The sequence below is a fragment of the Falco cherrug genome, chromosome 1 (assembly GCF_023634085.1).
Source record: "Falco cherrug isolate bFalChe1 chromosome 1, bFalChe1.pri, whole genome shotgun sequence".
Classification (NCBI taxonomy): domain Eukaryota; kingdom Metazoa; phylum Chordata; class Aves; order Falconiformes; family Falconidae; genus Falco; species Falco cherrug.
The window spans coordinates 57330808-57349565 of NC_073697.1; the positions used below are offsets into that span (position 1 = coordinate 57330808).

General features: G+C 38.2%; 1 protein-coding gene across 2 annotated transcripts in view; it reads right to left on the reverse strand.

Annotated features, from left to right (window-relative positions):
• The window catches only part of GABRA4 (gamma-aminobutyric acid type A receptor subunit alpha4), a 45563-nt gene that overhangs the window by 18991 nt on the left and 7814 nt on the right, over window positions 1-18758 (reverse strand). For both annotated transcript variants that reach the window (XM_055700919.1, XM_055700920.1), the window contains exons 3-8: window positions 16706-16773; window positions 14041-14261; window positions 13856-13938; window positions 11940-12083; window positions 10362-10514; window positions 6809-7068 (exon numbers count right to left, since the gene is read on the reverse strand). In XM_055700919.1, coding sequence (XP_055556894.1) covers window positions 6809-7068; window positions 10362-10514; window positions 11940-12083; window positions 13856-13938; window positions 14041-14261; window positions 16706-16773 — 929 coding nt within the window. The remainder of the gene's footprint in view (window positions 1-6808; window positions 7069-10361; window positions 10515-11939; window positions 12084-13855; window positions 13939-14040; window positions 14262-16705; window positions 16774-18758) is intronic.

Consider the following 18758-nt stretch of genomic DNA (forward strand, 5'->3'; position numbering starts at 1 on the left):
TACTGCATTTCCTAGTAAGGGTTTGAGAAGATAGCACTCCAGCAGGGATTTTTGTTTAGTTATAAATAAGGTGTTGAAATTAAGCTCCTGCTTTTTTTGTGCATGTTAAAAGAAAAAACAAAACCAGAAACACAACCAACAACAACCCCCCAAACAGAAAACAGTTTCCCTATCAATTCCAATATTTTTGTTCATTTTATCAACACTCAGTCATCTTTTACCTTCATTATAATTGAATTCCGGAATTCAATGGAGCTTACATCACAGTTAAGTTGGGTCAGAATCTAGCCCCAAACCTAATCCTACGTTGCATACTCCCAGTAATTAAACTGCCCACTTTGCATTAGGCAAATGTTTCTTTCTACTTTCAGGGTAATTTTATTCCACAACTCAACCACGTTAAAGGTAGAGCAATATCAGGTTCTTGGAAAGAGACCAAATTTTCTAATATAGCACTTTATTTTTTGCTATTTAGAAAGACGTATTATGTGAAATATTAAGAAAATAATTTTAAATTGTACACCCTACATTTATGCCCCAATCATATTGTCTGAGCACATATTTAGCTCTATAACTTGCAAATAGTGCCAGTTGCTGGTAGGGCTATCTAAGACTAGTGAACCAAGTAAAAAACCCCAACAACTAAAGCCCAAAGAAAAACAATAATAAAACAAACAAAGCCAAAGAAGCAATTAAAAAAAAAAAGGGGGGGGGGGGGGGTGTGGCACAGAGAGAACACACAAAACATCTGCGCATCACAGCTAATAAAATATTTTGAGAACTATTTTGGATCTATTCTATCTTCAGGAACCCAAACATTCAAAGTTCCCACTAAGTCACTGCAGCCTTCCCCCAGGTAGTCACTCTCTCCTCTCTCTCAAGTAGTGTTCTGTACAAAATGTGCCAGCTGTTTATGACATGCATCCACTCCCATTTTACTTAAACATGACGCTAGTATATTATGACTGTAAATAACTGACAGCAAAAATGTTGACTAATGAAACCATTAGCGACAGAAAGTTGTTGACATGTCAAGGAAATTATTCACACAGTACAACACCCTCCTTTTCTATGGTCCTGTCCTTACATTTGCATGAACTCTACACATTTCTTGAGCCTGAAGTCCTCCATTAGGATCTGATTTTTAAAATGCCACTGCCGTAAAAAAACCCAAACCACAACACCCTAGGCAGTGCAGAAGCAATGATGCAGCAAAAAATTATTATTGTATTTAAAAACTGAAATGCTGTTCCAGCTGCACAACTATTCAAATCACACAATAGGAGGCAAGCTATGCATCCACAGAAGGAGTTCAGTAAACAGACCATCACCTTGTCCAAACACAAACTGGTAAGACCTAGCTGCTCTTCAGAAAACTCCGTCCACATATGAGGGATGTGGGTTTAGCTCCACTTCTCTGTTTGCTGGGACAGAGGAAGCCATTATTCCAAGCTATTAGTCCAATGAAGAAGCAAAGAAATTAAGCGGCACTACTTCAAATCTGGTACATTTTATGCACCTCTCCATTACAGAGTATGTCTCCATATTCCAAAAGAAGTTTTGGTTCAAAGGCTAAAATTTCGACTTTCACTTACAGCCTAGACCTTAGACACAAGAACGTATTTGTTACTGTTTCAGCACGAATCCACTTCAGGGATTAAGAACAAAGAAGCAGTGCACACATGCACTAAAAACCCAGAAATATCTAGCCTATGGCCTCTGGATTGTGCCCAGCCCATCAGAACAATCTATCTGGCCCAGTCCTTGCTCTGGAAGTCAGGAGATAGTGCACATACCTGAGCATGAGCCAGGTTAATTGCTCTAGACAAACTGCTCTGGACGTCTGCTCACCAGAAGATGCCAAAGGATCCCATTTTCCTCCCACCCTCCATCATGTAACTTGAGCTGTGTCCATCGTATAACTAAAAGCTTTGTATCACAGAAAACACATCTTAATCACATGAAAGCACATGTGCAGGTTGCCCACATGACATGTTTCTTGTAAACTTGTCAAGTACACACCAGTCACCTATCAACCCTGAATGGATATACCTGTTATGGAGTGGACTGCACACCTACATGGCAGTGAAGAGTTTGACCCTTGAGTTCCTCCACTGGATGTACAGAACTTGCTCAAGACAACATGACACTTAGCCATCTTCAGAAAAAGAGGAAGATAGTTTTGAGTGTTACAAAATCTACTTGTGACCAAGTTTGAAGAAATTACTCTGTTCAAAAGGTTCATTAGTGTCTGACCTGTTTTTTTCCAAGTTCCACGTTCTTTTAATAAACAGCTGAAGTCGAAGCTGGTTGAAGCTTAACAGTGTTAAGGAGCCTATTCTTTGAAGACTTTTTCAGTAGCATTCTTCATCTCCAAAACTGGGTAGGTCTTTAAAAATAAACTTCATAGGAGTACAGTGAAAAGGAAATCATGCAGAAGCATAAAAATAGACTCAGGAGTCCAATAACAAACTATAAATCATTCATTTCCATCACATGCTGACTTTGCAACAACATTTCTGCTTTCACTAAAGAAAGCAGTTCAGAATATTCAGGGACAGGTTCACTCCTTCTAACCTGAAAGCATTTTAACTTGCTCCCAAGACAAGGAAATCACAGGAGACCATGGTGTAAAGTCATCTGTCTTGGCTTAGACAGACTCCAGAACTGTCTTGCTGTGCTGGCCAGAAGGGATGAATGAGGCTGTCCAAGTCCCTTGTGAACTCAAGGCTGATCTCAAACAAGCTTGGGTCCTAATCATGGGATGTCTACTGCAGAACTGTACTCCTCCTTACGAAAACTATTAAGTTTGTATCAGAAAATTATAGGCAACAAGATGACAGGTTTGAAATGGGGTGGGGAGGTGGAAGAGGGCAAAAAGAGGTTGTGTAAGACCATGGCTAAAACCAAATCAAGTGATAGAGGAGCACACATGGCATCCGCAGGCACTACAGGCTCGCTTCGGCCACTCCCAGCCCAGGAAACTAGCTTGACACCAGGATTTTTTTGTTGGAATTAACACAGTTCAGATTACTTAGCCAGCCTCCAAAGTTCATTTAATGCTTACTCTAATAAATATATTGATCAGTCACACCCAGTATGCAGCTCCAAAAATGTAAATATAATTACTCAAGAGAATAACTTAGAAAAACATACAGTCTGCATTTGCTACAGTAAAGAAGTATTGGTTGTGGTGAAGAAACATATAATGTGAATGAACACATCCCAAATCATTTGGTCATAGTGATAGGACTTGCCTTTGATCCATGACAACTGGAAAAGTGTTTTTGACTGAAAAGAAAAAAAAAAAAACCACCACCAAGAATTCTAATTTGTGTGAACAATACATGAACTGACTCAATATCGAAAACCCAGTTTAATTCTATGGTCAGAAACTGGTCAAACGTATACGTATCAAAAAAAGACTTCCAATTACATCCAATCTATCTTTAAGTTACCAAACATTACTATTAATATGCCTGATTTCTAATACTGTCAGATAGCAAAACCCCCATGTTTTATAGGGAATCCAGTTTCATAGCTCAACTTGTTCCCTCTTGAAAACCCCCTAGGACAATCTCATCATGTTAGTGGAGGTAAAAAAAAAAAAAAAAAAAAAAAATCAAATGCTCAGAATCATCCAATGAATAATTCAGAATCAACAACCCATAAAATGAAACCCTCATTTAAAAGTATAGTATCACCGCCTTTGTTTTCCTTAACAGTGTCAATTACTCTGTTTTTCAGAGTTCAATTTTTGTTTTCAGGAGACCTATACAGTTGGGACCTCAACTGTGAAAAGCCAGTGCAACAACCTGTATGCTGTTTCAAGGCAGGCAAAAGCACAGCGATAACAAGCGTAAGAGAGGGGTCTCCCCCTTCTATTAGTAGACGAACCGAAGCAGGTTGCAAATAGTGAGATGCGCACCAGAATGAACTGTAAGGTTTAGGTGTTCAGCCGCTGCCTTTCCAAATTTACACACACTTCCCCCCTGGGCTAAGTGAAAATGTTCAACTTCGGGAGACTGGTAAATTTAACAGATTAGGCAACATCAGTCTGAAAAAAAATCCAGTTTAAAATAAAACTTCTCTTTGAACTCTGGCAATTGTATTGCAAACAGCAGAATTTCTAGAATAATAGTGGCAACATAGTACATACTTTTTTTAAAATGCTTACTGGGTTACGAAATCAAACCCTATCATTTAGCTATGGAGATAAAATGTATGGTCTTTATGTTAAGAAACAATTCCTACAGATTACATGCTACAGTCAGATTACTGTCCTTCCCCTCACCGGGAAACTGAGATTCTGTTATCTCTGGTAAATCAGCACTGATTAGACAGTATATGCGCAGAAAGAAAAAAAAAAAATCAGATTCATAATAAGGCATAAGAAAATTCTACATTAGTCTTTTATAAGCAAAACTAAAACTTTTAAGGAGAGGGCTGTATTATGTGTCAGGTTGGAAAGCAGAATCTAACAGCCATATCGGCTTCTAATGAATTAGAACAGCCACATTAGCTTGTGTTCTGCACAGCAGGTGACCAGAACAGCAGTCATCCTCTAGCCACGGAAAGGGCTGCACCTCGATAGCTCGGCCTTACATGTAACAGTACCTGTGGGCTCACCCTGTATACCTGCTTGGGAAGAGCAGAGACTCAAGACTTAGCATAGGCATAACTGGAGTAAAAGCCATTAAAAAAATAACAGTTCAAGGTACAATCAACGTTATCACCCACTTGCATGCTAAAAACATTAACGTGGAACCCTTCCAAAAAGTAGTTTGCTCCTTGAGTGCTTTCAAAATCCCCAAACCTGTAAGCACATTACCACATTTATTACAGAGGTATTGATTAAGCAGTGGGATAGAAGTGTTCACATCTCATTTTACCTAGCTTTTGAGCTGGGTGAAGCTGTGTGTGTCCTGTTGTTGCTTTTGTTAAAAAACAAACAAACAAAAACCAGAAAAAGAGAGAGAAAGAGAAGTTCCTCCAAAACATGTGCGTAACTGGCTAGGCATGATACAAGAGTGACTTACAGCAATGAATCATGAATCAAAACAGTTTTGTTAAGCCTTCATCATTGCTAAGAAAACTTATTTTTCATTTTTTTTTAAACAAAATAAAGTCTTCCAAATAAACCTATGGTGAATCCGTTCTTATGTAATCTATTTTCCTATGGAGCCAAGTGAAACTTGCCTATCACCCAAAGCAGTAACATTCCTCAGGAGTGCCCGAGACACTATACTAAACTGCACACTGTACAACCAGGAAGCTCAGCATAAACTAATGGCACTAATGCCCTTATGCACAAGGTGAACTACATGTTACTACAAACATACTTCTTCTTGTTCCCACCTCTTACTAGCAGCCAACAGAGTGACAAGTAACAAACTCTTCAGGAGCACATCCATCCTTTTAAAGAGAAACAGGAGCTAACAGAACACCACAGCCAGGAGACTGGAAACAGTAACAACCTACTGTAAGACAGCAAAGAGGAGGAAGAAAAATGGAAGTGGGTGGACAGCAGCTGAACAGCAATAGCAAATGGAAGGGGTGGTAAGGCAAAAAAGAGCAGATGAATAGGGAAGGAGACAAATGAGATGTGAAAAGAGACAGAAGACAAAATTACCAAGAGTTAGCCTAAAACAGCGGTGCCTCAATCATGGCTCAGCCAAAGGAAATTACAAAATCAGTCTGACAGGAAGAGTAAATTACAACGCTGCTGTCAGCATCTCACTTCTTGAGTGGTGCTGCCAAGAGTCAGCCATGGGTGGGAATTACTGGCCTCCTGCATGGCCGGTGCAAGTGCTGCAACGATTCTGTTAGCATATGGGAATGGGAAAAGGGAGGAAAGGAGAATCACTGGTGAGCTCAACTGAAAATGAGATCAAGGCCCAGGGGTCCTCAAACTACGGCCTGCAGGCCAGATACAGCCCCCCAGGGTCCTCAATCGGGCCCCCGGTATTTAGAGACCCCCCCCACCCACCCCCCGCCGGGGGTTGGGGAGGGAACCAAGCAGCCGCAGATGGCTGCCTGCCACTGCATCCGTGCGCCGGCCCCCTGGTTAAAACGTTTGAGGACCCCTGGATCAAGCCTTTATGAACTAGACCTCATGCTAAAATAGCTGCCACACAAGTCACATGCAACCCAAAGCACTATGAAAGCTGCAAAACATTTTGTTAAACAGAGCCCCACAACCTTTTCAGGAGTTGAGGCAAGCTCCTGTGCAAAGGCAGGCTAATTACATAAAACGAAACCTATGGTGGACACAAGTTTCATCCAGCATTCTTCAAAAATTCCAGAAACTGTAACTGATGAAGAAAGAAAACTCTAGAGAGCAATACATGCAATGAAAGGAGAAATGTGATATCTAGGGAAGTGCTCCAAGGTACAGCTGCAATACTTTAACTTATTTTAATTCATTAAAGACATCAGCCAAAGATAACATGCTGCCCTCATAATCTGTAATATCTTCGTCTATATAATCAGTCCTATCAGAATCAACATGCAAAGGGAAAGTTTCCTAAAGACACCCACCCTAACTGACCTTCACCAAAACACAACTAAATAGGGAAGAGACTGCAGGTATGGATGGACACAACCTCCTTCTCTCCCCTGAGTTAATCCAATAATGTAAGAATTAAATAATGTTATACAGGTTTTTCTCATTGAATATAGTGTAGCATTAGGCTAATTTACACTGTATCATTACATCAGAGGGAAGCAGGGAGGAAGTTAGAGGCCTGTTTTTACCAAGAAACACTACAAAAAAGACAGAAGATATTTGCATAAGCTGAAAACATACCGAGAGTGTCTCTTCCGTACTTCTTTCTCTTTGTACTGGAGCAACTGGAAATTCAAGAAGGGATTTTACCGTCTTCCTTTTGGCTTTTTCCGCTTGAATATTAGTAAAATAGTTGACAGCAGCAAACTCAATAAGAGCAGAGAAGACAAAGGCAAAGCAGACCGCTATGAACCAGTCCATGGCAGTAGCATAGGATACTTTGGGCAGTGAGTGTCTTGCACTGATGCTCAGTGTCGTCATTGTCAACACTGTGGTTATTCCTTCAAAGAAATAAAGCAAAAGCACTGCTGAATCAGAGTAAAACAAAGTGAGAAGAGGCAAGCAGCTTCAAACAAAGAACATTAAATCACTTAAGAGTCGTCTTCTGCTCCTTGTGAATAGTGCATTAGATTTAAGTCATGACAACCACTATATACCTGTGAGCACCTATGCACACAAAATAGTTAACCAGTTTTTAAAGGAGGCATGGAAAGCTACAACTTCAGCAGTTTATCTACAGTTCACATGAAGAAAATTAAAAGCATATGAAATGAAGGCTTCCACATGTCAATTTCACAGAATTCCTTACAAGTTATTTTCTAAACACTTGAACATAATTTGTTAAACAGGGGAGTGCTCCTCAGACTGCAACAAAAACATGATTTTTCCTGTAATGTGCTCAGAATGCCATCTATTAGTCTGTGTCTGTTTCCCTGATCCCACTCGTAGTCTAGGTGCCATTAAGTCATGGCAAATTATTTTGGTGCTAAGGAAATCTAGAATATTATGTTAACAATTCTGTTAATTAAGAAACCCTTACCTTCTCTTTTAAACCCTTCTGCTACTAGTCAACCGATGAAATTTAATTAGAACTTCATCTTCAGAAAGAACAACTTTTTAATTAAAGTGTACAAGCATGAACACTGAACTCAAAATATGACCACTACATGGTAGTATTTCAAACACAAATACATGGTGTATAAAACCAAGGTATGGGGTCTTCTTTTTTTTCCCCTTTTTCATCCAAAACATCCCATATCATACAAATGTAAAATACCAAGTATATAGTGAACACTGCATAAATCCTACCATGATAACCTCCAGGAAGACTGACTACAAATGAAGAGGTCTTTACTCTTATGAAGAAAACACTGTACCCATTTTAATTCAAGATGAAATGTATATGCTCAGAAGAATTCAGAAATTAAGAGAATGTTTTCCAACCAGATCCTCACATCCCCTATTCCCTAAATGGTGGTATTCCATCTGGGTAATCTGGTATGAAAAAGCTTCACCTAGACACTGCCACACAGAGAATGGGGCACAATGAAACCAGTCCTTCCTATTAAAGAAGAAAAAAAGAGTAATAGCCAGATCATGAATGCATAAAGAGTATCTCAGAGCAAACTCAGCAGGATAAAAAACCACAGATGCCAGCTCACAAAACCTTCTTCAGTAGGAAGGCATTGAAAAACACACCACTGAAAATGTTTAAATCTGAGGAAAAAATAAATAAATTATGGGAAATTTTTTTCCCTAGAAGAGACCCATCCCTGCTTAGCCCTATCCTTCCTGATCCTACCTTTGTCCACTTCAAGCAAATAGCTTGTCTGAATTGTCTTTCCAAAGACTTTTGCTTAACAGATGTAAGAATAGGGTGAAGTGACTTGAATGATCAACTATTCCTCAAATACGAGGAGGAGAGGGGAGGCCATGACAGTATGATAGTCTACTGCCATAGTCTTTATCAGATTTCCCTCTATTAAATTATTCTTCTGGGACACTTGCAGTTGCCATTGCAACTGCACTTGGATACATGTCATAAGGATTTACAGGGTAGGGAATTAAGTTCTGGTGAAAAAATATTATATATACACATGAACTTTAATTATCCAGAGCTAAATGCTTGCAAGCTTCTGATTAGAAATGCACATAACCATATAAAAATATATTAAGAGTATTTTAATATAAAAATATATGCTAAAAACCTGTTTTAAAATTACTGCTGTCTTTCCTCTAAGAAACACCAGTCCCCCACAATCACCAGATTCAGGTGCCTGACACTTTCATGACCTAATTTACCTTTGTTCCTTGTGTATTCTTCCTCTGTTACCTTTGCCAAGATCTCCCTAATCATGCAATATCCAATGGAAAGATCTTTTGGTTAGCCTCTTCTGACAGTTCCTCTAGAAAGCTGGTCTTGCCTACCTCTTTTTGTCTTTTATGAAAAACTTTAGAAAACGGGGTCCCTGCTGGAGTTTTTCAGAAAACTAAAAAAAAATATACTTTTAGCCATACTTTAAGTCATTTGCTTTCAAAGGCATTTTAGAAACATAGCTGTACTTAGCAGATGTCCAAAATGTATTATTATTATTATTATTTGTTTCCAGTTTCACATATGGCTATATTGACTATATTACATCTATTGCTCTGTAATTTGTACATTTTCAATTATCACATTTTGTCTGTAAATACAGATCCTAACTTTTCAGTTCATGGCAATACTCTTTGAAAAAAAAAAAAAAAAAAAGGTACCATTATTTAACATCACTGCAAAGGCATTTGAAGTGATACACTTAATTTGCCTAATGTAATGCTTGAGTTGAGAGCTAGTGGGGCTCTTATTAGATTTACCGGTTGTTTCTCCTGTAACTAATCATTAACCTTGCCTAATCTGTGATACAAAACAGTGTTCTGACTCCACTTACATGTTTGAATGGGCTGTCATGTAGAAACATTAATTCCTATCACTCTTGCCAGCATCTGCCTATCTTTTGAAAGGCTTTTTGTAAAAAATTCTCTTCCTGATTAGTCTTGCTTTAGACTACACTATGAAGTCAAGACATTGCTCTATAAAGACTACCTTTAAAAATGTTTTTATCCTACTTCTTTGTTAGGAACTGTATTTCCATTTAATTTCTTATGCTTTGTCTTCCATAGAAGCTTTTTTGGTTTTTATTTTCAGAGTTCACTGTAGTCTCTCATTCAAACTGTACTTTGATGAGGGCAATTTTAATATCTTGAGATCATTTTGCTTTTTGAATTCATAATGGCAATGGTGGAAAGAAGAGCACTAAACACGAGTTTATAAACAGAATCTAAGCCTTACTCATAGCAAGCTTCCACTGATGACACAGACAACCCCTAAGAAAACATCTGTACATCTTGCACACTCAATTAATTTTAGAAGTTTCTTAGGAGGTATGAGTCCAAGTACTTACACTACCGTCCACTGAAGGATCAAACTGCTCTGGATGTAGACTAAGGACCTGACTGTATTACTCAGAGCCAGGTCTTCCCAGTTTGCTCCCCCAAGCGTGGAGGATCCCCAGAGATGTACAGCTATTTGCCACAGGCAACCATGCCACCCTTCACGTTATATATTCCAATATCTCTTCGTATTCCCATAACAATATTTTTCATACGTTGACAGCAAAAATTCCTCTGCATTTATATCACTCCCTTGTTTCTGCACAAGTATGGAGGCAGCATACCCCAATGCACTAGAAAGGGCTACTCTAGTGAAAGGTATTAAAGGAGGAAGTATGAGAAAAAGTAGAAAAGAAATAATTACCAAACACAGTTCTAGCTGGAACGGATTCCTTATTTATCCAAAATGAAACTTGAGAAAGGATCACGGTCATAATGCAAGGGATATAGGTCTGAATCATAAAATAACCCATTTTCCGTCTGAGGTGGAAGTAAACTGTCATAACAATATATTCACCTAAAAAAAAAAAAAAAAAAAAAAAAAAAGAAAGAAAATACCTTTCTGACTGTGCATAAAACTTGTGTTGCAGAATAACTGTTTCAGAGTATCAGCCTCAGACTAGGATTGTTTAAGATGATGCTATCCATACCACCTAATGTGTGTAGAAAGATATGTTCCTTAGAGACAAGAATGAATGTTTTAAACAAAAAATCCTGGAAGCAGTAGGTTCTTACAGTGCCACTCAGAAGCTGGTATCAAAAATACTATAAAAGTATAGCTAATACTGGACTACATTTTACACTAAGTACAATGTTAAAAATTCTTTTGGAAGCTGTTGAAGAAAGGAGTCCCACGACACAAGCTATCTACCTACTATAGCACCCATAACATTGTGGTACCTACTTGTCAAATAAAACAGTAACCACAATGATGCGCATTAAATGTTATGGAAGCATCTCAAGCTTTTTACTAGGTTTGTATGTCAGCACCACTATGATAATGAAGCAAATGCAAAAATCATCAACAAGAATTAAAAATATTCTAAGTTTATCCAAAACCTTATAGTTCATACTAAACAACAACAAAATAATGCAGTTTGACTATAAACCGAATAAACTGTCTGAATAAAGCACTACAGAATGAGCATTTTGAGGACAGTAAGGAGATACTGTTGTTAACTCATAATAATCAATATGCCAAGAAGTATATTTCTTGTGTATTGCAAAATGCTGTTCTATTTTCTTTGAGAAAAATACCCATAGAGCAACACATCAAATATATTTGCTTTATCTGTTTCATTTTGACCATCTCGCAACACCCAAACTTGCTGATGCTTAGAAAACATTTCCAAATTTTAAAAAATATTTTGGGAATATGCTTGTTTATCACCACACTGCTCATCAGTGATACTTCACTCATTTCAGATGCCTGTAGTTGCCATTTGCCTTATTTCTTGCAGCACAAATCAGCAAAAGTATCTATTGTGACTAATGCATTTGTGCCTATCCTTATCTGACTAGAAGGGTTTTATGGCTTTAATAACCCATTCTGTATGCTGTACTTCTATCCCGAGCTGTTTGCACCACCAAACAAAGGAAGTCTTTTGCACGTAATGTGGATACAGTGCTGAGAAATTACTTCCTCACCCAGGCATCCTCTTGACTCTTCAAACTGAATTTTAAACAGTGATTAAATGCTCATTTTGTCCCTTGGAGTAATGATCTCATTCTAGCTTTCTGAAAGACTGTCGCAATCTACTGTAATGAATCTGCAAATGTAAATCTGAGGGACAGAAACCTAATTCAGATTTATGATCTCAGCCCTCAATATATACCCTATGACACTCAGTACAATACCTTACAGGAAGGAAAGAAAAAAGCCTTGGGCAACATTACAGGGTTATTTTTACCTCAAGTTGATTTTTACTGACAAGTTTCCTACCTGTAATAGATTTAATGGTTTCAGTGGATACTGTATGCCCAAGCAGGTCATACTGAACTAAACTGGAAGACTCCTCAGGAACTTCCACTGACTTCTCAGGTCCTTTCGTCCAGGTATAAATCATTTCACTCTTTGGATAAGCATCTACAACACAGCATCAGTTTGCATAAATAGGAAATGTCTCACATCTTAGACTAAGAGCCCAATCCAAACCTACTGAAACCAAGCAGCAAAACTCACACTAACGAGATTCAAAGATACCCTTCATGTTATGTTACCCCCAAAAGCCACCCTCAGATGAGAATAAATAGCAGCTAAGGTCACACACAAATTCACATTTGAATGTGAAGTCTAAACACGAGTTCTTGCTGGATCAGCCTTTAATGGGCACGTAAAGTTTATCTTTAAATTATTTTAGAAATTTCCATCTACAATTTTATCATTAAAATATACTAATATATAAAAAAGAGCATGTAGGAGGAGGATAGATTTTGGAGACTGGGTGCACATTTCTTTACAGAAAATAATGATCATACTAAAAACTATAGTATACTAAAAACTGTAACATTTTAAACTTATGTTTACAATATCTGCCAGAAACCAGAGGTCATTAAAAAAATCACAATAGCCCCAAAATAAGCACACCCAAAGAAACATTTTACATTTAATACAAAAGACATAACTTAGGGCTAGCATTCAATCCCTACACAGCCCAAACTCCTGTTAAAATTAAATTAAATCAGTCTCTCATTTGAAATGGCTACATCTGATTTCCAGTTTCACTAAGGAAATTACCAGATTAGCATCAAGCGCAATTTCTGCTGTCTGGTGATTCTGCCTGAAGAAATATGCCTGTGGAGAAGCCCCCATTAGTGAAGCTCCTCTATCCTACTGCTGATACCGAAGCCAAATCTGACAGCACCTGGTCTCCAATCTCGCCGTAACAGGGATGAAGAGCCTTTGCAGAGCAGTGTCTTAAATATCCCCCTTTTGGTTGACTACTCAGCTGTATAAGCTAAATTGATGCCAAGGAAAGACTATGAGGAGCTTCCAGCCACTTCTAACTTCAGAGCTCTGGGTTGAAGTTTCCTTCACGGATTGAAGTCCAGCCACTGACTACATCGTGTAAAGCAGAGAGGTCAGTGACCAAGGAGGCTTAGCAGAGTGACAGGATAGTTACTGGAGTGCACCAACCATCCCCAGGCAGTCTCAGAAGTCTCTGCTGTGGATTCAAATTGGGGAATCATAACTACCTCCCCCAGCTGCTATGCAGTACATCCCAAAACGTTCCTTCTAGCCAGAGTTTGGAGGTGATCCAAACATCAATGTCCGACTTCAAAGCAGAAAGTGACCTGCACTAAGATCCCTCTCACCAGTCCCAAAATCATTTATCTAGTCTAAACTTGCCATGCAGGCTCCAATTACAGGCCAGGAGATGGACAGATAGAACTAAAGATCAAATCTCTGCACATGACCTACACGTCTATCTTAGGACATCGGTGTGCCTCAACTAACTGTAGAGAAAGTCAAATAACCTGCACCTCCCCTCAGTGCCTTTTACCTGGCCGTTGTAAGTTGAGGTGGATCCCACCCTCCTTGTCTTCTCCGGAGAATCTCTCACTTCACTGAGTATCCAATTCCTCCCTAAGAACCAAGAAAAACTACGTATTTCAAGCAACTGTGTAGCCAGAATAGACGGGTTTAACATAACAGCTGAATCACCTCCCGCTTTTCAATTCTCTGACTGGGTTTAATTTTTGAGGCACTAAGTAAAATTCCCAAGAAACTTAACAGGAGTTTTGTCTGCATAAGGATTGTGTATCAAGACTAGTATTCAAAAAGTTTAGTAATTGCTCAAAATCTACTTCTACTACTTAAATTCTGTAGTTACAAGAAATTTCATAATTGCAACTTACAACTCCCAAATTTGAGAGGACAAGCATGACCATCCATGGGAAAATCCACTAATCTCATGGGACACTCTGCACTTATTGTAAGCCTATAATGGAACAAATTAAATAGTCTCTGGTTGCCATTTTGTCTAGGCAGTATAACTTTTGCATACAGTAATTGTAAGAAGCCAAACAAACACAACAGATACCTCATTGTGTACAGGATGGTGCCATTTCTCATTATTCTGAAGAGTTTATTTGGGGCTGTCATATTATGTGCAACAGACTTTTTCCCATTCCTGAAGAAAGTGTCAGGAGTCCACACCTTCGAAACCATCAAGTTGTTAAGTCTTAAAATTTCAATAGGGCCATCATATTTTAATCTTTTGTCTACCCATGTCTGACGGAAGAAGACATCCATCGTATATTCCTGTATTAAATTGCAGAAAAACAGAGATCACATTTTCATGTGTAAAGATTTCTTGTAAAAAAAGAAATTCCTCGGGAGCAAAGAAATCAGTGCTAAAGAAAATGCTAAGTCCACTACACAAACATCTCTCCACCAATTAAAGCATGTTGTGTACTTCTTAATAGCTTAATTTCCCACATTAGTCATACCAATAAATTGCTACACATATTTAATCATTAAGGAATAATTAATCTAATTAGGTTGCAGGAAGCAGGCAACTGAATTTGTAGTCAAGCATGTAACTGGAAACAAAACAATCTCTGGCAATAAGTGTCAACAGATTTTCAAGGAAAAGATAGCCATGGGTTTTCTGCTGCTGGCTAAATTAAAAATACCAGGACAAATGATTACTTACACTTTAAAGTAAGGAAGGAAAAATTAATTTCAACTCATGGAAAGAAAGCTTTTAACTGAAGAAAGCTAATTATTTCCTTTCCCAGGCCCACAAAACACAGATAATACATTATATACAGTCTTATATATATACACATTTGTTATTAACTACGTAACTATCCCATTAACTTCCTCAGAAAAGCCATTCAGATGCTCCAAAGAAAACATGCAAACAACAACTGCAGAACTGCAGACACAGGCACATCATGAGAAACCCTATGTGAATGAGTGGGTGAAGGCATGCACTTATCTCAGGAAGCTAAAGCATTTCACACAAAAAGCATCACATGGCATTTAAAAAGGTAACACAAAAAGCTTTAAGTCACAGTTGTGATTTTGTTATTAAGCGAAACAATGTCTTCTCACTTCAAACTCTTGTGCGTAATATTACCATTGAAACGACTTGTATGCCCGTATCTATTCACCTTGGCAAGGAGGTATGTTCGCTAGTGTAATGCATCTTCGGCTTTTTTTGAGAATCTTCTTTTCCATGGCTGCACCCTCCGCTGTGGTTTCTAATCAATCTATGAAAAGTCTCTTTTCTAGTGTCATTTCTTGCTGGTGACTTCATAGCTCACAAGTAGCAGTTTCTGTTACCAGCTTCTACTGACAGATTTTGTAATAGACGATTTCAACCGTTTTCATTACACTGGGCACCAAAGTAGCCCAGGTCTAAAAGAGCATTCTGGTCATCCCCTGTACTGAGACTGTATCACACCTGGCTGTTTCAGCAAGTTTTAGAGTGCATCCACATTCAGATTATATTAGGTCATTAATGGATACATTAACTAAAAATTATTCCAAAAACAATTCTTGGATCCCTGAATAGCCTCCTAACTGATCTCTAGTGATGAAAGGGGAAACATCTGCCGTAAACTCTTCTTTGGCCAGTTTCTTACCTACCTTCAGTCTATGTTCTCACTCCTGCCTTCTCCAATATAACTAGTAATTTCCCATGTGGCACCTTGTCCAAACGCTTCAATGAACCCTTACAGATGCCACGCAGCCCTCATTTTAGATTTGAGGCACACATTAGTAAACTTCCTTGGGACCATCTTCTTGTACGCCTTGTCTCACCGAACAACATCATACTGCACAGGACAGCCACTGAAGGAGTACAATGCATTTCAACTCAAGATTGCTGCCATGAATGTAGCCCTTGAAAAAAGACCTTGCTGTCACATACCTTTCCACATGATAGAACCAAATCAGGTACACCACAAAGCACACGACAGCACTGTATGGGAAGGAAGTTACTGCCCTGAAACTGCCTTTCCCTTAAAGAAGTTCACTTCAGCATGTATGGTTGTGTTGCTTCCATAGGATTTCTGGGCTATTTTTTAAAAAGAGAAACTATGGCATAGTTTAAGGGTATACCGCTGGATTACAGAAGCTGATGAGAGTTTTACTGGATTTGATCTCAAATGAATGCAGATGCCATTCAGGCACAAATAACAGTACATGCAAATGTAACATTTCTCTCCTGTGACCATTTCATGCATGTCACACTGACATTCAATTTCTGCAGACATTTATGAAAACTCTTATCAATCAAACATTTGCTGAAAGTGATGCTAAAAGGGGCACAAAGATCAGCAAAGGGCATTCATCTGAAATGAAAACATCAACAAGTATTTGTGAAATGATGTCATGATTATTCACCTGAGAATAACACAAGTTTCAGAAAGGAAAAGCAATTGCAAAGATAATTAGATGTTTTCCCCACAGTAGACTGACTTAGACACTCCCTGCAAGACCTTATTCTGCCTCTATACCATGAAAGTCTGTTTTAAATCTCGCAAAGTGAATTCCTAAAGTCAGCCAAAAAAACCAGTGAAAGTGTGACCAGAATCAGGCCTGATGTATCTAATTATAACCTGTAAATTAAGCTGTTACTAATCTTGCCTACTTTGCATGATTGACAGAACAGTACAGATGAAGCATCCACTCCTCACTGCAGTTAATGGTTTCTCAGAACAAGGAAATGGCATTTTAATCCCAGAAATACATACCATTTCTACATCAGAAACAGGTCCGAAACTGGTGACATATATATCTGTTTTGACTTCAGTAACAGGACCTAATGTATGAAAAGGAAGTGAGCAAGAAAATTTGAATTTTGCAGGTCAACAATTCCCATAAACGATCCTGGCACGTGAACAGTTATCGCTTTGAAGGTTCTGTGGACGAGCAACAGCAAAATGAAAACACAGGTCATTTCAGATAAGTCTCTAATAACAAGCAGTGCTCAATTACCTTTACCACATAAATAAATCAAAAGCAGCATTTCCATGTAAATCCCCATTCAGAAAACCAATGTTGACTCAACGGATAAGAAAACAGATGTCAAAAAATTAAAAGGCTCACTGAAAACACCATGCTAATTAACAACAAGCACCAAATTCAGGAAATCCACATTCCTCAAGGCATTTATTACTAACATTCAGTCCTACTGGTAATAACTGGACTACAGATATCAGCATGCCATGCACTGGGCAATTTAGTACTGCAGGATCAAGAACTGCACCCGCATCCTGAGATGTACCTAAGTGCTTTAATACTAATAACCAAAAAGTCAAAGTTGGATATTTGAACATTTTTTAGGGTCTGAACCTAGGTGTATGTGCTACTACAAAGCCTGTCTCGAAAGAACTGGCGATATGTAGGACACTTAAAAACAGTACACTGAGCAGAGGTCTTGCGCTCTCACAGCTGGGTATGGCACAGCAACCACCCCAGAAAGCAGCTTCATTTTCATGTATGTCCTTTACCACAGGACAAAACACCTTGAAATCTCAGACGGGCATTCACTCTACAGCACATCCTACAGTTCCCCTTAAGTAAAGAACACATGCACTAACTAATTTCACTGGGATTTAGGTCTGTTGCCAGTGTAAAAGGGTAGAAAGCTGCTAATCATTACCAGTTACTACGAAGATTCTGTGCTCAAAGCATTAGCTAACAATTTTATTCAGGTAATTAACTCACATCATACATTTTTTTAAAAATAAGTTAAAAAAATATCTACTGATGGTCTCACCAAACTGTATCTGTTTGCAAAAAATGTACGATCTACAAATTCACAACGAAAGATTCTAAATCCGTACAACTCAAATTTATAGAGGGTAAGTGGCTCGAGTCCATTAATTCAGGCTTTATCACAGTATTTGCAATCTAAAAATTAAAGGAGGAATAACTTAAGATTGTTAGCAGCAGAATATGTCCCTCTTGGAAAGAAAAAATAAAATTAAAAAAAAATTCGCTGTTCACAGATGTCACTTTGAATCAAATGTTAAAAGGAGAAAAAGAAGTAAGTAACTGGAAAACAGGGAACCTATATTTCTTGCATCTAGAACAAGTGTCAAACTGTGAACAAAAAGTAAAATAAAACCATGTAAAATTATTTCACTAAACAGTTTGCAAGTTATGTAGAGAAGAACAGCTAAGAATTTTTCGGCTAAATGTCAAAAAACCGACTTTGCTGGAAGTTAACAGTTTCACAGAAGGACATTTTTTTGAGATAAAATCTAAAGAAAATTCACCCTAGAACAGTTGGTAGCTCAGCAGTCCCTGGAAAGTTGGATAGTTTGGCACGTCTGTCTTGAAGAGGTTTTAAGAAGAAAATCCCAAGTTCCAGATAACATACTTTCATACCATGATGTTTATTTTGCAATGGGTTTTTCTCTAAATATGTCAAATGGAAGCTGCTCCCCTTTCAACAAATAGCAAAGTGTTCATTAGGTCAGGGAAACCCATGAGTGGTTAGACCACTCGTTTTACTGACAACACAGCAAATGGCATTTCCTGAAAATAATCATTTCTGGAGAACAGAAATGCTCCAAGAGATTGGAAAAACTCATACTAGAGCTGTCAAGACACTGGAAGTGAAGACATTCATCTGCAGCGTTAGAAAACAAGAGAGAAAAACCCAATCATATTTGTACATGGAAATAGAAGAGATACAATCATATCTGACCTCCCATAATCACAAGACCAAAACTGATCTAGTGTTGGTTTAAATATATAAATATTTATTTCACCTGAACTTGAAATATTTCTGGAATC